General features: G+C 42.6%; 1 protein-coding gene across 1 annotated transcript in view; it reads right to left on the bottom strand.

The window, feature by feature from the left end:
* Window positions 1–13,958: 13,958 nt before the first annotated feature.
* ANK2 (ankyrin 2) overlaps window positions 13,959–22,062 on the bottom strand; it is a 395,088-nt gene continuing 386,984 nt past the window's right edge. Inside the window, exons 49-51 of the mRNA XM_054989621.1 lie at window positions 21,445–21,627; window positions 19,608–19,699; window positions 13,959–16,243 (exon numbers count right to left, since the gene is read on the bottom strand). Of these exons, the coding sequence (XP_054845596.1) occupies window positions 16,060–16,243; window positions 19,608–19,699; window positions 21,445–21,627 (459 nt within the window). The 3' untranslated portion in view covers window positions 13,959–16,059. The remainder of the gene's footprint in view (window positions 16,244–19,607; window positions 19,700–21,444; window positions 21,628–22,062) is intronic.

Raw genomic sequence — 22,062 nt, 5'->3', positions numbered from 1 at the left:
CACAGATGCGAGGATCTTGTCAATATCCATCCTTGTAACTGGGTCAAAGTGGTCCATAAGTGAACCAGATGGTGTATTAAGCATTTCTTCCACACTGCCTATATTACAGCTGACATCCGGATCAGGGAATATTTGTGCTGTTTCGTCAACCGAAAACACTGCAAAGGTGTCCCAGCGAATTGACTGTTCCTAAATAAGGTTCAGTAAGAAGATGTTAAGATACCTTAAGCAAGTGGGATGTCATGAACCACCTGCTGCAACGGTTGCAACAAAATAATGTTTCTTTACTGCTATTGCCACCACTTCATACATCTTCCAATGGGATCTTTATAAGATTCAGCTTGAGATTTTCACCAGTGTCTTTCTAGACATTGTTCAGCCTTCTTTAGGTCACCCAGTTCTGTGGTAAACCACAGGGCTAGCGTCCACCCCAAGGGCAGAAGAGGCTGACATCAAGAAATCTTGTTAATGGCTGCAAGAATCTTCACATTCCAAGCTCCCACCACAGCCTCAATGGAACATGAGTCTGGAATTCTAAAATCCCCCAGAGCATTATGGAATCTAGAAGGGTCCATGAGCCTCTGTGGGTGAACCATTTTAATGTCCCACCTTTTTGTGGGGTGTCAGAGCCATATTCACTTTGCCTTCAGTAGACCGTCAGACCATTGTTCAGGCCATATCTTCAATCCCAATAAAGGTCTTCCTTCAAAGGCTCAGTGCAAAAGATCAAGTCCAAGGTGCGGCATCTTTAATATGTTGATCCTGTCGCGATTTGAGAGAGGCCCAGGACAGCCAAAGAAGCAATAAAATCCAGGGCTAGCCCTGACAAGGAGCATTTCGCGTGAATGTTGAAGTCAGCCGGAACAATCTGTTCAGCACCGTGTCTGAGAGCACCTCTGCCAACTCAGAAAGGATGCTAACTGGGAACTAGGTGACAGGTAAACAAGCAGAATATCTAATCTATTGTTCCCAAAGTAAGGAGCATACAAATGCCAGCTATAGTTTGTACCAGCAGTCTGCAGAACTTGAAGGACTCATGGCAGAATCCCTCGTCCGCAGCCACCAGAGCAAACTTGGTGTAGGACTACATAACCAGGTGGAGTTAGTTAGGACAGACACACCATATCATTTTCTTCCAACCGCATCTCTGTTAGGCAAGTCAGGTCAATTCCCTCTTCCTGCAACGTCACGGTGAAGCTTTATGCCTCACCTATCTGGCATTGCATAGTATCAACAAAGAGGAAATAGAGAGTCTTGCATCATCAACTTTCAGGATACTACAAAGATCCCTGCCTGATACTGGCCATCTTGGATAAACCCTTCCCCCATATTTACCAATTTGCATGCATACTGGAATAGTACGTACACCATACATACATCCTGCTCCAGGTAGAGATTGCACCCAAGACCATACAGATACACTACAAATATCTCACATTCAACATGCTAGAGACCACAGAGAATCATACAACAGCCCAGGGCTACATGTTGTTAGCATTGTCTAACAGGTGGTATTTCTATTCCAGCTGTTCCTGCTCACCAGATACATAACTAGTGGAGTTCTCTTGGGGTATGTGATGGCTGGGGCTGGCAACATGCCCTAGACCGAGAGCTCCATGTCAAAAGCCCTTGTGCTTCTGCCCTCCAGCTCTGTACTTCTGCTCTCCACCTCGCTCCTCTAGCATGAGTTTGCCTTTAAAATACACCCATCCACCCCGTCAAACGAAAGGGTAACACAGGCTGCCCTAGAGTTCTTTTTAGGCTATTTACTCAGCCCGATTTGGAACAATGAATACAACCAAATACAAGTACAAATACGTGCAACAGTTAATGCAAAGGTAAGTCACAGTGCCCATAAGGTCATAATACAATAAATTCAATTACTAACTGCTGAAACCATTCAAATTGCAACCGCAACGGGTTAGCTAGCAAATGAACATCCCGTATCGGATTCTCCTTCTTCCAAGCAGTTACAATTCTTGCACGCACGATTCACAGGTATTCCAAATCAAAAGCATAATGACGGCTTGCTCACAGGCAGAAACAAAGAGGAAAGGTCCCGTAAAACAGCCTCCTATAAGGCCTACTCTGACTCTAGTGTGAGTTTGCCTCTAAAATTAGGCTTGCAGGCCCCTCACCTGCTGCCCCCTAGGCCCACTCACCTAGCCAACAAGGGGAAGGCACCAGGAGAAGCGTGCACACTTTTGTGCCAGGTTTGATGTGATTGTTTAATTAATTGAGCTTCAGCACAACCTGCAGCTTTCCCCATTGCACTGGAAAATGATTTTCTGGTGCCACAAGGGGGCACAGGAGTGTGCACATGTGGGAGGTGAGTACCCCACTGCCCCTCTCCCACTTGGGCCCCTGGAGACCTTGTAATCCAATTAAAATGTACCCAGCAGATCTCAATTACCTGCCTGTAAGACTCAAAACTGAAATTCAAGAGAGCTAGTTTAGACTGAGCACCTGTCATCACAAGGACTTGCTTTGAGCCATTATGAAGCATTAAGACACTTTGCTGCAGTCCTTTGCTGAGCAGAACTGCAAGGCCAGAAGCTGAACTAGAGGAACACCACCACAGCATGGCAAGATGCATCCTGAGGTTCCAGAAGTGAGGCGTGATTGATCCCAGCTTCGTTATTGCTGCTGAACCATCCTCAGTTCAATGTGAATATCAGTGTCTTCCATTACAGTTTCCAAGCTAGTCTGAAACTACTGTCCATAATCCTCTATGCATAGATTAAACATAGGTTGACATTCACCAGAAGGCAAAGCAGCTGAAAAATGGCTAGTTAATAACAATAATAATAACATTTGATTTATATAACACCCTTCAGGACAACTTAACTCCCACTCAGAGTGGTTTACAAAGTATGTCATTATTGCCCCACAACAAAACACCCTGTGAGGTGGGTGGGGCTAAGAGCTCTGGAAGAGCTGTGACTGACCCAAGGTCACCTAGCTGGCTACAAGTGGAGGAGTGGGAAATCAAACCCAGTTCTCCAGATTAGAGTTTCACTGCTCTTAACCACTGCACCAAACTGGCTCTCAGGTTCATAGTTCACCTAGGAGCACCAACTAACAAAGGTCCTGGTTGCATCAATTGATGATACAGTGAGAATTTTTCCCCTAACAGATGTGTTTGTTATATAAAATGTGGTTTGTGGGTCCAGCAACTGTAGGACTTTATCAAAGAAGCTTTACAGGTAGGATGTACTTTTATGACTCAACATACGCTAGAGCTGATTTCTATATAATGGAAGTATCAGGGATGCTGGTTCCCTGTGGCTACAGCTCGCATCTCTGTAGTGAGAGGATATAGGAAGTAAGATAATGTGCAGCGTTCCATGGTGGCAGTGCCTGGCCACAAGGAAATGTGTAGCTGATGTGAGAACTTTCCAAGCAATTCTGTCATTGCAGTGCTGCTGAGATCAGGTAGGATCTAGCCATGGGGACACTCGTGTGATTATTTCATTAATCAGGTCCTATAAACATTATTTTGATCTGAATTGGTTTCAATCTCCATATTTGGGGGGGGGGGGCAGAATTCTTCAGAGTGTCTGTAATATGCAAAACGTGTTGCCGGCTATAGTGAATGGAGAATCAAAATCCATTTTCTTCATGTAATTTGTGTAGGTCTTCTAAATGTGCTGTTATTTTCTGCCCTGCTATGACACAGAGGCGATAAAGTGAGCCTGCCATGAAAATTAAGAGCAGGCCTCAAGACTTGTAGGAAGCAAAGCAGCGCAACACAAAAGAGGTTGTAAATCAAGGAGGAAACAACCACTTGGCACTAATGGTTCGTTTTTGGAGGCTGCCTTCTGCAGAGAAGAGGGCAAGGGAAATGATGTCTGCCAAAGGGTATCATTAAAACAGGCGTATAACGAGCACCATTGGTCTGCAGCGGCCGATCCCCCTCCAAGTAAGCCTCCGAAGCAGAGAAAGCTGCAGGGAACAGTTAAGCCCCTTGGAAAGGCCATGCACACAGAGGCTCTTCCACCTGCCTACAGAAGGACTCATTAGCTGATTCGGTAAGGTCTGTAAATATTGTTCATAGAAGAGAATGGTTAGTTCCAATCTGGTGCTGAAAGCTGTTTTATCAGTGGAATCCTAAGCAGAGTTACTCTAGTCGAAACCATAAATTGGAGTAACTCTGCTTAGGGTTTCACTGCAAGAGCTACAAGGTATGAGTTGAAGAGTTGCTTAGTGCAGCTTTGCTTGCCCCTGAACCCATAGAAAAAAGAACCTCCCCATCAATTCAAAATGAATGTATCACGGAAAAGAAAAAATGGCCTCTCTTGTGTTGCCAGCTTGAGGGGAGAGGGGTAGAGTGGAAGAAGGAGACTGTGTTGGAGGTAAAACGGGACACAGCTTCATTGCTTACAGCTTAACAGAGCTGGGAGCATGGACCACAGATCAGCTGGCCCACCTGCCAGCCCCTCAGGACACCAGCTGAGGGGGGGGGTACCATGGGATGACAGTAAGTGGGAAACAGATCTAGGTATCTGCCTCTGCGTGGTTCCCCTGTCATCAGGGAGCGAGCATGCCCTGATAGTCCCCAAGCTGGGCTTGTCACTGCCCTGCATGCTCCCAAAATCCCATAAGGGGGTCCCCTGCTATGGGGAAATAGTATTTTTGTTTGACATAAGGAATTATTCAATTATGCTACCTCGACTATACTTATCACACCAAAAGGTGTTCCATGTGTATCTCTCCTGACTTCATTTCAACTCTAAGGCTGAACCGCTGCTTTGAAAACCATGCCATCTAAAAAGCCACGTAAACCTATGCCACTGGGATGGCCAACTTCTCATGGTTCATGTGCTTCTGCTCCTAAGAGCAATCTGACATGCAGAAAATAGAGCTCTGCCCTACTTAAGATGTGAGGGTCTATGTCTCAGCAATAAACCACATACCTTGTGTGCAAAATGTCCCTGGTCAAATCCCTGACTTGTGTAGTCTGAATCCTCTAGTAGCAGTTGTTGGGGCAGCAATTCCAGGGTGCCTGGAGAGCCCCTGTCAGCCTAAGAACATGAAACAGAGCTAAGGAGAGCAATGGTTTAATTTGGTCGAAGGGTGCTTCCAATTCAGTGAATGTGGCTAAGAAGTACCAGTTTCAACATTCATATTGCAAGGCATAGCAAAACACCGTTAAAATGATGGGACATTTCGCATCAAAAGGTTTTGCATTTTGAAGCAAACATATCACCCTTAAACAGTTCCCTTTAAACATCATGGTATTCATTGCTAAGATGCAACAGGGTTATGTTGTCTGTGGTTTTGTGGCCTATAAGTAACCCCTTCAGAGCCTGTGAACAGACTGCCCCTCTCTCTCCAATTCTTAGCATGACCTATCAAAGAAGAAGAAGAAAGCATAGCTAGAAAGCACAGCTAGTGACTGGGTGAGGGCAGATATGGTTCCCGAGGACAATGATTTGATGAACTGAACTCCATCTTATGTAATGATGAATGCAACCACTATCCTCTGTTTTTGTGGATAATTGGCTACAGGAAACAGGTTCATATTTAATCTGCAATGAAAATGATGTTACAAGACGTGTTTGCAATTTTCACTCTCCTTCAGCCTCCCAGAAGAGTTGGAAGTTCACCTCCTGTTCTTTCTTAAGCTGCTTTCACACATGTAGGATAATGCTCTTTCAATTCACTTTAGAGACTGTTTGCAAGTGGATTTTCCTGTTTCACACCGGAAAGTCCACTTGCAAACAATCACTGAGGTGCATTGAAAGTGCATTATCCTATGTGTGTGAAGGCAGCCAGCTCAAAGCATTCTAAGCTACAGATTCATTTGCAAAATTCAGAGCTACTGGAACTCATCATATGAATAGGGGCTGCCTAAATTATGCTAAAATATACAGAAAGTTTACAATACACTCCTTTTGTTCTTAACAAAACAAGCCTCCAGATAATGTTGATCTGCCTGATCAATTTCTGTCTCTGCACTTAATAATTCCATTGGCACGGACTGTGTTTAATTTATTAAAACTGTCAGGTATGCAGTCCAAAGGCTGTTTGTTTAAAATAGCTGATTTATTTCCAGTGATTTGGAACTGATTGCTTTCCCATGACAAATGTGCTGCTGCTAACATCTGTCTGCCATGAAAATGCCATTTTGTAACGGGAGCAGTCAATCCCGTACTTTACTAGGGTTGTTTTAGGTTTCAGTCTGTGCTCTCTACAAGTGGCAGCATCTTCCCTACCTGACTCAGGTCTTCATAGCTAGGCCATCTTTGTGTGATGTCTGCCCATAAAACTTAAAACTGCGTCCTCCTCACCCTTGTGCTGGTTATGTCAATACAAGCAGTTTTATTAGCTCTGCAGTACCGAAGGAACATTTAGCAAAGTTCAAGATCCTGCTCAAAATTACATACAAGCAGGGCTTTTTTTCAGTGGGAACGCAGTGGAATGGAGTTCCGGAACCTCTTGAAAATGGTCACATGGCTAGTGGCCCCACCCCCTGATCTCCAGACAGAGGGGAGTTTAGATTGCCCTCCGCACCACCGAGCAGCGTGGAGGGCAATCTAAACGCCCCTCTGTCTAGAGATCAGGGGGGCGGGGCCACCAGCCATGTGACCATTTTCTCCGAGGGCAACCCACTGAGTTCCACCACCTCTTTTCCCAGAAAAAAAGCCCTGCATACAAGGCTAATCTGCGAAAAGCCATCTGTTTGGGTAAGCATTGTGATTTATTTCACACTTTTACAATGCTTCACTGCAGTTTAATGGGGACAGGTACTCCATTTATGCTGAATTGGTTTGGTATTCAGTCCAAAAAGCTGTCGAGATTTCTGTGACATGGCAATTAGAAAGAGGAAAGAATAAATGGACTCCACAGTGGTTGCCACTTATCCTGGTTCTGCAGTTTTCAACAGAGAATCATTCAGAGCTCTTGTCTTTTTTCTGAAGCGAACAGGAGAGTGTCGAGGTGGAAGAGGGACTAGAGAGATGGAAAGAGTAGTTAGGGAGAGAGGAATATGTGAGAGCCGAAGCTCTAAAGAGCAACCAGTCAACCAAGTGTGGCTGGGAAGGGGGGTTGTTAGACAACATCGAGGGAGAAAGCAACAAGACCCCCATCTCCTTTCTACCCCTTCCCTTTAACTTGAAGAGTCACTTTCTTTCCCACCTCTGCCATTTTGTGCTGTTATTCTAGTCTGCACTAAAATGTTCTAGACACAGAGTTTAGACAATACAATATCCACAATTTTCCATCTGCTTCCCAGCCCTTGCACCCTCAAGAGTAGGTCACTCATCATGTCTGTTACAAAATACTGCTGCTGTTTTATACTACACTGTAATTGCCAGCTGTGGACATTCCTCAAAAAGCTTGATTTGGCCACAGTGATCCATGCTCCAATCACATCCATGTTGTTACCATAATGTGCTCTGTGTGGGACTCCCTTTGAAAATAGTTCAGACATTTCATTGGGTCCAAAAATGCAGTGGCCAGGCTACTGTCAGGGGTTGGCTACAGGGATCATATCATGCCTGTGCTGAAAGAACTGACCTGTTACCCCTCTATTTTTGGGCACAGTGGCTTGGGCGTAGGGCACCCGTCTTCTCTCATACTATCCACCCTGCCAGTTAAGACCAATGGATTGCCATTCTCTCCATCCCAAAGGAGTGATATAATCATTAGAAAATGATACAATCATTAGCAAAATGAGCCCATGTTGTTCCTTCCTCTGCACTGATTTGAAGCAAAATTTGTTCTTGCACATAACAGCATTTCAATAGGACTGGAAGTTTTTATGTGTTTTCTATCTATGAGAAAGGTGATCCTTCCTGAGTCATCTTCATGAGGCAGGTCACCATTTTTCTTCATGTAGCAGGTGGTGTCCATGTCCTTTTTGGACATTACAATTCTGGGAGCCTACTGTCTGCACATAATGGGAATGCACGCTAGCTACAATCTGCCCAGCATGAATGGACTCAGGGACAATTCAAATGCAGGTTTGGTATGTATGAACTGACCACTATAAATGTCAGGGTCCATGTATACTGAGGTTGCATGCACACAGTAAACTGCATGTTGCCTGTGTTCATACAATATGGCAACCATGCATATTGGGGAAGGTTGTAGCTAGGGCACACTTTCCCGTTATACCTCGTTGCTAGGCTCCTGGTACATGTGATTATAACGCCTGAAAGGAACTATAGTGGCTTGCCTAAGTCCTTCTTATGAATTCAGGGCAGAATCAAGATTGCAATTCGCTCACAGTACACACATTAGATCCAGAGGAGTTAGCCGTGTTACACACATTGCAATCCTATGCAGCGTTAAACTGCAGTTTAAGCCCATTGATTTCAGTAAGCTTCGGATGGAGTAAGTATGCACAGGGTTGCACTGCTAGCCACATAATTAGGTTTTCTCAAAACAGAGGTCCCTCCACATGAAGGCGTACATCTGTGTGCACTGTTTTTTCTCTTATGCCGGAGAATAGAAGATTAAAAAGTCATGATGAGTGAAGCTGCTTGTTTTGCTTCTGCTTCCCTTGTACAAGGCAAATTATATTTTGCACCTTTACAAATGCTGTATTCAAGCAAGTATCTCTCATTCCTGATTGAAATCCAGAGCTTTGACCTAGGCTCAAGTCCCAACTTCACCACGGAAGCTGGCTGGATGACCTGGGGACAGATACTGTTTCTCAGCCTTGGGACAGATACTGTTTCTCACCCTAACCTACCTCATGTGGCTGTTGTTGTGAGGATAAACTGGAGAAGGGGAGGATTTTAAATGTTATTTAAAACATTTGTGTGCTGCCTTTTTACCCAAATAGGGTCCCCAAGGTAGTGAACAGTAAAATACTAAAAAAAAAAAAACCAATTGTAAACATTTTAAAACAATTTGAATGTAAAATGTTTAAAATAGTACAACAACAATACAATAAAAAATCAAGCACACAGCAGAAAGAACAGGGAGCAGTGCCAGTAACAGTTATTAGCAGGGGTCATTTTGTAGAAAAAGAGCTGGAGAAACTCATTAGCATATGCCACGCCTCTTGCCATCACTGGAAGTATGTCATTAGTATAACTGATTTGCATATGCCACACCCCCTGACATCACCTATTCTGGCTGTTTTGGACCCAATCCTGGCCATTCAGGGCCGAAATTGGGCCCAAAATGGCAAAAGGGGGCTGAAAATGGCTGAAAAGGGGCCCAAAATAGTCAGGATCAGGCCGCTGATGAGCTGGACAGTGATCCACCACCCGTCAGAGGCACTATCCAGGCTGAAACGGGCCCAAAATGGCCGAGAGTCAGATGGGTGGGGCTACCTGACATGTGACCTCTTTGGGGAACTGCTGGAACTGCATTCCTGGGCGTTCCCCCTTGAAATGAGCCCTGGTTATTAGGAATATGCAGACAAAACAAAAGAGTTTTCACCTCTGGTAGAAGACAGCAAAAGAAAGGAACAGACTAATTTCCTTGGGGAGGGAGCACCAAAGTTTTGGTGCCACAATTGAGAAGACCCTTTCTCAGGCTGTCACCCATCTAGCCTCCTATGACAGGGGCACCTGAAACAGGACGTCTGAAGATGACCGGAGTGAATGGGTAGATTCATATGGGAGAAGGTGGCCCTTAAGGTATGCTGGTCCCAAGCTATACAAGGCTTTAAAGGACAATATCAACATCTTGAACTGAGCCCAGAAGCAAACTGGAACAACACTGGAGTGATATGCTCCCTTTGATACACTCAGGTCAGCATTCTGGCTACAGCATTATGTACCAACTGAAGCTTCCAGGCAGTCTTAAAGGGCAGCCCCATAAAGAGTGTATTACTGTAATCTAATCTAGATGTTACCTGGCCATATACTACAGTGCAAAATCTTTCCTGCCCAGGAACAGCTGCAGCTGGTTCACCAGCTGAAGCTGGTAAAAAGTACCCCAAGCAACTGCTGCCAACAAAAGCCCCAGGTCCAGGAGCACCTCCATGCTACTAACTCACTCTTTGAGGGGTAATGCAACCCAATCTTGAACAGGAGATAACCCGTCTCCTGGATCAGAACTCCCTCCCACTAGCATCATGTCTTTTCAGCTTATTATCTGTCATCCGCTCCAAAACTGCCTCCTGGCACCTGTTCATAGTTTCCACAACCTCCCTGAGATCTGCTGGTAGTGCAAGATAAAGCTCAGCATCAGTCACATTTTGATGGTAAATCAGCCCAGATCTTCAGATAATCTCTCCCAGCAGCTTTACATAGATGTTGAAAAGCATGGGGGACAGAATGGGAACTTCAGGCATCCCATAGGCCTGAGGCCAAGGGGCAGTGCAGCAGTCCCCCGACATCACGCTCTGAAACCCACCCTTGGGGTAGGGCTGGAACTGCTGCAGAACAGTGCCTCCCACTCCCAATTGCAAAAGACAATCCATAAGGATACCACGATCAATAGTATCAAAAGCTGCTGAGAGGTCCTGGAGAGGGGGATGATGATGTTGTAAGCTGCTTTCAGTCCCCATTTGTGAGAAATGCGAGGCTGTACCTATCAAAATAATTAAATCTAGCCATAACAGCCCACTAGTTTCCCAACCTGGTCAGCTGGAGGTGATTTTTACTTACCACAGGTGAGCATAAAATTGTATCTAGTTGTTAAGGAACTGACATACTACACGTCCATGCATAGAATCTTGCCTCTTAGCAGTGAACTATGAATATTCTGTAGTGCACAAAATCTCCATGCACCCACCCATCAGCCATATGGTTGGTGGTTAACTTTGACAGCCCTCTTGGAAGGGAAAATGTGCCTGGCACATCAGGTCTCCTAAATGTTCTGCCTTTGGTGAGGACAAGCTGCAAATAATGTTGGTTCTGAACTTGGCCACTTGTTGGAACATATTTCTGATTAAAACAGGGGTAATTTGAATGTCTGTCACTTGCTTGGGAAGACTGAAAGTGGATGTCAAGTGGAAATGTGCTAACATGCACAAGGATCAGTCATTCCCTCTGCAAAACCTTGGCTGAAAAAATACTTCAATTGGCTTTTCTGAAAACTTGATGTCTACTGCCCTCCTGTGGCTCTACAAGGAAAAAGTCTTGGACAAACAATTGCTTGTTGAAATTTAGCCTTCAGATATTTGTACATAATTATCTTTATGTAATAAGAATGGTTCAGAAACGGGACAGCTGTATATTAGTTATATCCCCTAATAAATCCATCGCATATGTTCTCCAGAACAAAATAACTTCATCGTTTAAGAAATAATCTTTGGCAATAGAGAATGTGGCCAAGTATAGGAATGTTTCTAATGTCTTATTTCTAGGCAGTGATTGCGTGGCGTCAATTTAAAGCTTACCTGAGTTGTGCCTACATGTCATTAGATATTGTACTAATTCACTGTCTGGATTTTCTTGTCCAGATGTCTTGGATTCATTTTCAATCAGCCTTCAACTTTAGTGGCTCTAGTGGGTGATCTTTGTCTTTCTTCTTTCTTCAGTAGTATTGTTTTACTAATATGCACATTTAATTAACCCACCATGAATACAATGACTCATCAAGCATTTCAGCCCTAATCTTTGATGGATTATGCTTTTATGAATATGCTAGATAAAATGCTATGATAAGATGTTCAAGTACTCCACAGTGGCATGCCTACACATGTTTTTCTTCTTCGTAAGGCAAACAGTAACTGAGAAGGAGGGATTTTGGTCAAGAAAATAGCATAAGAAGAAAAGGTTAAAAGCTTTTGCTGTCCAGCTTCACACTCTACACATTCCTTTTGCCAAATAATTTCTGAATGTTGATCATTCTTTCTTTCTCCAGTTTTATAATGGGTGCATCCTCTGACAGGTAAATGGTTCCAGAGCCCTTATGTTTTAATGACTTTTCCAGTTCTGCTGCACCCTCTTACAGAACAGATGGGTAAAGCCGAGCAGGGTATGTAAAAGCAGCTGACGTATGCAGGAGCTCTCTACTATTTTCTGTTCTCTTGTGATTCCTTCCTGATCTTCTTTCTTGGGCATTCTGCTGCTGTATATTGGAACAGCTGTTTTCAAGGAGTCACCCACAGTGACTCATCTCCTTTGCCTGAGGGGTTGCATCTAATTTAGTGCCCAGCCAGCATCAGGGAACTGTTTTTATTTCCAGGCCTGCCCCTCCTTTTCTATTAATCAACATTAGTATTAGGTTTTATCTATTGCTTTATTACTGTTTATCCTGAATTGATTCATTAAATAAGGTATAGTTCTTGAATCTGCCCTTTTTTTGCCTTCTCCTTAATCAAATTTTCCAAGTAACAAATACCTGATATATAAGCAATAAGGGTGATATGAAGCGGGGGGAGTATGCTATAACTGCGTGTGCAAATGTTTATTTGCCTGTAGGAAGGTGATTTACGACGAACACAGGAAGCAGCTTGATACTGAGCTACTCCACTGACAGTGGCTTTGCAAGGTCTCGGAAATGGGTCTCTCCCTGATATCTAAGACCTTTTTGTCCAGAGATACCCACAACTGACTCTGGAATGCCATGCATTCAGAGACACTAAGCTATATCTCTCACTTTTTATTCATTGGTTGGCAAGAGGCTTCTGGCTTCAAGTTTTTAAGCATAGGGAGCTGCAACTAGGCAACCAGATAATTTGACAGGGCAACAAGTGGCTATATAGTGCAACGTTCATTGAGTTCTTATGGCTGGACAGCCCCTCTCTGGAGTTTCTCAGGTGTGCTGGAAACAAGGGAACAAGCACGCCTGGACTAAGTCCAGGAAGCTGAACCCACACAGATTTGTTTCTACATGGATTACTCTTGCTGATATTTGGATGACTGTCAATTGTCTGCATATTGGCAAGGTACAACATTTAATCCATTTGACTGATATTAACTATCAGCCATTTGAAAGTTACATAAACAAATATACATTACTTGTTAAATATTACAAAATTATTAAGACACTTTTAATGTTTTATATTACTCCTGCACATTCTGTACATTTCTGGTAGGAAGTTCATATTACCTTAGGGGGAATGGGTTGTCTTCAAAGCAAGAATTGCACAACATTGTTGCATTTTTCATGGGAGAGCCTGATTTCATAGAAAAGAAACTAGTCATTCCAAAGTTCGTATTTCATAATCAGCATTAAAAATGGTGGCATTTGGTGGCAATATAGAAATTGTGGCATTGGGTAAAAATTTGGACAATGCTTTCTGAGATCACATTTACTTCCTAGTATTCACAACTGCCAGGACATGATCTTGATACTTTATGTTGCTTGGGCTGACCCTGGGCCCTTTCCCCCTCAATTTCAACCATGCCAGTCACTGTGCCCCCAACAAAGTACAGCTGAAAAGCCAAGTTTGCTTCAAGAAGTCATTTAAACACAAACATCTTCCCTATGGAAGTGAGCCCATGCAATTCCATCTTCAAGGGTTATTGTGTGTTCCTTGTCTCACAAATCAAACCTCAATTGTGGGAAAGTGGGAACTTGTGTATGGGCAGAGGCAATAGCCTCAAGCACTACAGTATATCTCTTGGAAACCAGCTATGTGTGGGAGAGAATGTCCTCAATTGTAATACAAGTTGCCATCACCATCTTCATAAAAGGATGTCTGACAGCGCAATCCTCCTAAGCAGAGTTACTCCAGTTTAAGCTTAGGATTGCACTGTAAATAACTGAGGCACAAATAAAGGAAGTGTGGAACATATCCCTCAGCTTTGTATATTAACGCATTATAGCTGATTCCAAAAGGCTAGCAGTGATCTTCAGTATCCATTTCTTTTTGAAGTACACACTCTCTCTCTCACACACACACAATACTGCCTGTCATTTCTCATACTTGAAAGTGATTTGATTCTTAGGTATGAAGAATAATGAAAATTAATGTACATTGCAATTATTCAGTATTACTATTATTGCTGTTTTGAACCTCGTAGAATCCAAATAAAATTTCTATGTCAAATTGGTAGTTAAAAAAAAGAACATACCATGAATGCTACATTTAACACTTGTACATTTTTATTTAATTAAATCAGCCATTGTACACATTGCAGCTATGTATTGTTAGTGTTCTTGGTTTTTTAAAATCTTTTAACTAATACATGCCCTCATAGATATATTCAGTTAGTGTTATCACCATGGGAACAAGATGCTGATTCATCAACTTAAAATCACTTCTTCTCACAGTATTCAAGTTCTCTGATAACACGGCAAAAAAAAAAATCAAAACTGAAAAAGGAGAATAGCCATTATGCTGTTACACAGAACATCATCTGCACTGCAAATAACACAACAGAAATGCGTTTCTTTTAGAGCCCCATTCTTGAAGGTCAACCAGTGATGTTCTTGACAATGAGAAATGAGCTACTGTGTGTCCTGAAATGAGTCTCCTTCCTTTTTGGCAGTCGCAATGGCTTGCTTCCTGCTTGCCAGCCAGAAAAGAAAAATAGCACGGCACTTTGTGTAGCTTTCTTAGCAGGAAACCAAACCTCCTAAAAATGTTTATTTTTTTGTTGGCATAGGTAATTTTAATGAGGAGGTGCCATTTGTAACATTTATGTTCAGTATTCTGAGCACTGAGTGAGTTATATTTTTACAAGAAGGAAAGACTGGCTAGGTTTTGAAAAATATCAGCCCTGGAGGACATGACTCGTCTTTGTTGAATATACTTTGTCTTTATCAAATAGCTGACTCAAAATGTATATCGTTTTTATATGTATATATATATAATATATATAATTACATATATATGTTAAAATGCTACAGAGCTTCAGACCACTATAGGAACAGACCACAGAATTATTCCAGAGTCGCAGGTGCCCTTCTTGGAAAATCAAAGTGCAGACATTTACATGATGAGTCTCAAAAGTTAGTCAAAAAACATAAATAAGAATAGCAACAAATGTCAAAATGCCCAATGGATCGATATCCTTTAATGGAAAGGGAGGGAAAGCCTCAAAACTCTCAAATGGAAGGCTAAATTCTGCTCGCTCAGTGCTAAGAGGGATGAGAGGAAAGCTGTTGACATGATTACAAGAGGGTTGTGTTTCTATTTTTCAATGCCACATGCACGTACCAGGTAAAAGGCAATCTTGATAGAGTGTGATAAATTTAGAGTAACCTTTCCTGACAAGTGGTGAGGGTTTTGTCCCCCTTCTTAATTTATCTACAGTGCAGTGGCCAGCAGAAAGTACCAGCAGTAAGACGGTGTGGTTTGCTAAAGCAGTGATGAAAACAGGAAACTACAGTAGTTAGAACTGTTTAATACACCCTGCCTCATAATCCCAATCTAAAATACTTGACTATAATATGCAAATGTGCCACAGATATAGCTGCTAGCAAGTTATATCTAAGTGGGTATTGATTTTTCTTCAAGAAATCTTTAGGTGGCTTTCCAGGAATCAGAAACGGGGTGATGGCCACAGTGCAGCCATCTTTAATGGAAGCTGGAGTTCGACATTTCAGCCTGACTCGTAGGAACTTTTAACTATGGCAGATCATTGTTGGAGGTCCGAGGGACACAGTAGGCCTGACATGCTTCCTTCTTGGTAGATTCATATCCTATACTCACCGGATTGTGTTATAGCAATAATACATCCATTTCTCTTCAGCAGTTTCATCAGACCTTGCAGTCCACGCTGCTAAAAGAAGTCACGATAGGCAGTGTTTTCTTTCAGTCTCACCAGTCCAAGCACTTCAGCTATTTACAGGGTAATATTAATATCCCTTTTTTAAAAAATCATGTACATTGTCAGTTGAAGAGGACTGTGGAAGAAGCTGTTTTTTTTATGGATCTGGTGCAGAAGCAAAGGAACAACAAAGATGGCAGGATGATAAAGTTTCCAGTACAGCACAAAGTCGACGACTTTTAGTAGACAAACCATCCCTAGCAAAGGATGCTATCTTTGGTCACAAATTAGCTTACAGATATTTAAAAAAGGAAAAAAAGGGGGAGGGAAGAAAAAAAATCTACTCAACTCTATATGCCCTAAGTAGAAATGTCAGTGTCTTCTGGTGATTACATTTTAATGACATCTACGGTGAAAGAAAGAAGTGGACGGTGGATATTGAATGGATATGTGTGTTGGTCTGTGAGTGAGACGTAGCAGCATCTCATTTGGCCTCTTGCTTCCACTCCTCTTTGCAGAAATGTCTTAGCAGTTGCTGGAGGTCATGCTGGAGGTCGTCCCGGGGTAGTGCTTCTGGTGCCTCCTCCAGCAGCTCCACGTGAACACGTTTTCCAGACTGGTCCTTAACCACAGTCCTCTTCTGTGTACTGGCTTTACTCATTGTTGTCCTACAGGGACATGAATGGGTTGGGGAGGGGGGAATAAAAGCAGAATTTATGAAGGAAATTAAATTTTTTTATGATTTAGAAATCCAGCCTGAGTTACAGCAGAATTGATGCAAGTGACAGTAGCTGTCTTTCACAGCAACCCAAACACATGCTAAAATAAATATGTGAGTAATTGAACCAATTAAAACAAAACATTCAGATTGCGTCCATTTTCCTAGATTTTCATAGCTGAGGCCTTAAGTTCTATGTTTCACAATTAGAGTTCACAACAAACTGATAATTAAAATTACAACAACAGGGAGGCTGTGGAGCATAGTTCTCTTTGCCCCAGTAAATATTTAAGTAACTAAGATGCCAGAAGACCCTTTTTTGGCTTCAGTGCAATAGGCTGGCATGGCTGGCCATCCCTGGGCATTTTCATTGACAATAATGCCTTTGTACACAGATATTAAGATACCTTATGGAAATCACGCAAGCCTCCCACCATGGCAAGTCTTGAATTATGAACACTGGGTGAAATACTGCTGCTCTCTCTCTTTTCAGTGCTGATTAACTATCACCTTTCGGGCATATGCTACTGTCCCTGGGCACAATCCCACACAGCTTTCCAATGCTTCCAAAAAGAACTTACATAGGAATTTGGCAAGTACCTTCAGTAACTGTAAAACCTCTGAGTGGGGTGGCTGGGGAAACAGTGATGAATGACTCTTGTGTTCTTATTAGACATGCTGGTACCAACAAGTTTTAAATCCGTACACTTATAGGAGTCCTGGAAGAAGTAGTTCCACTTCATTTTCTCATCCGAGTACCACCAGCACGCACAGAGACAGTTAAGTGAGTGAGCGAGTGATGCTACTTCTAGGTGCCATTGCTGTTTATTTGTTCAGTTACATCAGCAGCTTGGAACAGCACCCACCACCACCCACTCTCCTGCACCCTTCTCTCCTAGAAGCAGCAGTGGTGGGGACAGCAGGAGTTGGTACACATAAGATCGTCCAGTCCTCTGCTATGCAGCAGGCACCCACTGCTTGCATCAAAGGAAGATCAATCCCTTGGGGTGGCCCAAATCTCATTTCCACTGTTTTTGCCATACAGAAAGGGCTGCAAGAGATGCCTGCAACTTCCTGGTTCCCAGGATGGTTCAGATCTCGGCAATGGGCACTCCTGGGACCCCAGGCAGCTGCCTGACAAGAGGTGATCCATGATCTTGGGTATATTAATGTTCTGCCCACGTATGCTCTTATGCTCTTCCCTGTATGTGGCTTTTGATTGTTGCCCTGAGATGCTTTTGAGTAGGGGTATGCGTCAAATTTGGGGGGGGGTAAATCTGACTTTTTCCCCCACACTGGATCTGAGGGAAAAAATCAGAATTTTCCCAAATTCTGAACCGATTCTCTAATTTGGTTTAGGTATTTCCAAAAACTTTGGCCATTGTTTTCTATAGGAAAAACACTCCGGAATATATCCGGTGATCTGGAGGGGTCATTTTCCAAACAAACTTTACCAAATTTGGAAGGAACCTACTCCTGATTGTCCTATAATGATACCCTAAGTTTCATGACGATTGGACCCATGGGGCCGATTTTATGGGCTGCCAAAGAAGGTGACCCCAACACTCTCATTCTCTATGGGGGAAAAAATATCTGGGAGCTGTCCTGGGAGTTGGGGAGGCATATTTCTGAAAACTTCACCAAATTTTCAGGGGACCTACTTCTGACTGTCCTCTAAGGCCCCCCAAGTTTCAGGAAGATTGGACTCTGAGAGCCATTCTATGAGTCCCTGAACAAGGTGCCCCCAGCCATTCCATTGTTTCCTATGGGAAAATTCAAAGCTGGCTCCAATTGCTGAAACACACTGAGGCAAGGCTGCCATGGCCAAGGCACACTCTCAATGCAAGCTTGGCTTATCCCATAGAAAGCCCAACAGAACCAAACTGAAGCACAGGAATGAATCCCTCCCCCTCCCCGAACCAAAGTGAAGGAAGGAGACCAACACCACAGCAGAGGATCATCTATTCCACCCAAACTGAAGCAACGGACGCTGTTACAACTTAACCCAACAGAAGGAAACTAAAGCAAGGGAGTGCCTTATGCTTGTGGTTGGGTACTGCTTGGTTCTGTTCTTTGGAGTTTCCCCACTGGCTGAACCCAGCCCCTAGCAGCGCTGGTTCTGTTGGCTTTTGACTTTTGATAAGCTGGCTGTATTGCATTCATGAAATATTACCCAATATTTAACTTTCTTAGAAGTCCAAAAATAAAATCCCACTCCAAATGATTCCACTCCAAATTATCGTTTAATTGGATTTTTTCCCCATAGCATCACATGGCCAAATCAGATCTTCCCTAACTATTTGCTTCATGGAGTAGAATGCATTCTTTGCCTCTTCATTAACAAGGAAGCAATCAGACGCCGCAATAATGACCGGAAGCAAATGCAACAATATCTAGCTTTGTCATGTATTTGCAACTTGATTAGAAATACAATATGTGCATGCACACATATACATGCATGCACACCCACGCACACACAGAGTGAGCTTAGGAACATCTCCATGCTGGTCTATTCATTTTCTTACTACATGACAGTCCCTCAAGAAAGAGTCCATGTTTTGTCCTTTTTCTAACTGTCTTGTTAAACCTGCTTTGAAAATGTCACAGTGACATCAAGGAAAACGCTCTGCTACTCATTTTTTATTTTGTGGGTGATAAAAATTTCTATATGTCTAGCAGGTAGCTAAGGGTAGCAGGTGAACATCAATATCTACATGGACTTTTCCCTAAGTCTCTAGGAAATACAGTCTCCGAAGCAGCCCCCCTCCTTTCTTTGTTTGGCCTATGTGGGATCTGTTTATGTTAGGGAGAAATTTTAAACTGGTATGAGTTTCAGGCACTGATAAAAAACGCCATTATTTACAGAAAGAGATTGGGAGGGTTGCTACATACAAATAAATGCAATTCGGTATGACGTATTTGTTGTGTTGTCCCTGCAGGGAGGGGGAAGGAAGGAGAAACGGGCAAGCGCCTCTAACTTGCTCTGGCTTGAGATTCCAGTCCCAAAAATAACATCCATTTTAAAATGTTTTGAGGGCCCTAACTCAATGGAAAGGTGGAATAAAAATGCCTGAAATAAGAAATAAGGAAGTAAATTTCAAAACATTTTCATTTCGGAGCACAGCGAGCAGGTGACTGCTTAAGTTGGTTGCGCATCTCAGAACTTAGTGCTGCATTGCAGCTCAAGTAAGCTGATTTAATGCACTTGTAAATAAAGCGGAAACCAGGTGTGCATTATTGCACTTTGCATTATTGTGTCTGTTAGTTTGTTAATCTTTTGCCGCTAAATAATCCATTTTCATGCCAACCCAAACCTTTTAATAACTGAGCCATCCTCTTTTGTGACCTCATTCTCTACTAATGGAGGAACTTCAATTTTCATTTTGTTACCTGTATAACTCAGGGCCTAAAGTAGAAACACAAAACAAACTGTGGCACAATAGACCATAAGCATCATTATTCCAAGCTACTGAAATACCAAAAGAACCTCTGAACCAATAACAGGAATACAGAACTATTTCTGTTTTCAGTAGCACATGAATATAATTAATGGCTGTAAACAGAGTCTAGTTCCAGAAAGCGAAAATAACCATACTGAATCTTCTGACTTTGCTATGACTTCAAGAGAAGTGTGGAGTAATCCTGCTATTATGTTGTAGCATTTTCGTAGAGACAGACACAACTCTCAGTTCTGCTCAGGAATATATTCAAGGAAACTTTTCCCCCAGGGATATGCTCATGCCAAAACCATTCTCAGATTATGGAGACTGGATTCTGCCATTCCAGAATTTGGAACTTTGGGCAGCTCTGAAAAGCTACAGAATAAGTTTATTTACTTTATTTATACCACACCATTCTCAAAGAAACTCAGCACAGATTACACAATATAAAACAATGCAATAAAATAGGATGAGATCCAATAAACGATGCAATGGGACTGGAATTACATTAGTGGGATTCAAACCAGCAGAGTGCTGATTAGCTGTCCAACCACTTAACCACTACTCTACAGCAGCTCTCAATATTGTTCCCTTTATAAAAGCACCCTCCTGAACCACTCTATTCAATTACAGTTCTAATCTCTGCATTAAAAATATTCCCCAGAACAATTACGTTTTACACAGTTTGCAGAGTAACAGAAATGTGGGAGCCTTTCTGACCTCTTCACACAAGCCATTCCACAAGGAAGGAACCACAACAGAAAATGTATGTGCATGGGCAGCTACTGATCTTTCACATTTGCAGGGTGGCCTTCAGAAGGCTTTGCTCAGGTCCACAGCCTGAACAAAAATGTATTATACGGCCAGCATCATTAATTCAGCTGTCACGCCAGCTAAGGTGAATCCATTTTTATTTGTGTGACTCTAATTGAACTATCTGTCACAGTGGGCAGTATCAAACCATCCACATGTGGAAGTTTTCCTGTACTTCCTTCTAAGATCATTCCTAGGGTCCTGGGATCCATGCACGGGAATAGCCATGTGGGCTGGTGGGCTAGAGTGAGAAAGGACAAGGGAAAGAAATCAACCCTGTTTCCTCAGTGGAGCTGTGCTTGTAGAAGAGGGAGGAGAAATTATTCCCACCCTCGTCCTTCCTCACTCCATCCCCCTCCAAACGGTGTGGTTATTTCTCCCTGCAGGTCCCATGATCCTGGAAATGAACTCTCTGTGGTTTGGAAAAGGCTGCAGAAACAGAGAGGAATGCTGTAGAACTCCACATTCCATGCCTGCAGTGGTAGGATATTACCCATTGAATGGTACTTATAATCAGAAAGGAAACTCAAGCCTCTTTTTATATTCCTGTTTTTGCACAAAGGAAACTGAGTGAGAGAGGTAAAGCAGAGCTGAAGATGGCCAGCAGGGAGCTGTGGGGAGAGGAGGGGGGGATCACAAGTGACACAACAAAGGAAGTCCAGCGTAGATGTTTGTTGAGTTTGCTTACTGGGTATTGATGTGGGTCTGAGATGACAATGGAGAAGCTCTCAAGTGGAAAACAAGAGTAGCAAAAGAGGGTAGGTCAATGAATTTTTAAAATAATGCTATTAACTTATTATTTCAGTTGCTTCTGTAAATGCTTTTATAAGAGAGAATATTTTCTTTCCATATATTGATGCATAATTTTCAGAAAGGAGAGAGAGAGAGACTATTTTACCGCTTCAAAGTCATCTTTGGCTGAGGGAAGATCAGCAGCTAAGCTAGAGTCTCCATGGTGCTTCTCCAGTCTTTCTCCGTGCACTAATGTGGTCTTCACAACTTTGCTGACTTTCCGGCCTTCCACTGGCTCAGACTGAAATTCTGAGGTGCTAAGCAGAACACTTGGCTCAGAAAAAGTCACCTGATGAACAAAGGTTTCATAGAGAACTGAGACCTCTGACTAATCAGTTAACATTTGAAGTTGATTAAGAACAGGGAACTGCTACTTGGTTGCATTGTTGATTGTCCAATCCTAAACAGTACTTAATCCCTTCTAAGCCTATTGACACCAATGGATGGCGCTGTTATTATTACCCTAAATTAAAGTGCAAATTAAATGTAAATAAGTGTTTTTAATGTCTCCCCCAATTTTTTCTTATTAGAAAGATTTCTTCACAAAATTCAATTCAGGAAACTCACCCCCCCCCCCCGGTTGCTTTAGGAACTATTCAGTTCACCCTAGTTTGATTTTACCTTTACCAAACATATAATAATAACATTAATAATAACATTTGATTTATATACCGCCCTTCAGGATGACTTAACACCCACTCAGAGTGGTTTACAAAGTATGTCA

This window comes from Eublepharis macularius, chromosome 10 (assembly GCF_028583425.1).
Source record: "Eublepharis macularius isolate TG4126 chromosome 10, MPM_Emac_v1.0, whole genome shotgun sequence".
NCBI classification, from domain to species: Eukaryota; Metazoa; Chordata; class Lepidosauria; order Squamata; family Eublepharidae; genus Eublepharis; species Eublepharis macularius.
Note: the sequence above shows the minus strand (reverse complement) of the source record. Positions and strands in the feature narration are given on the sequence as shown.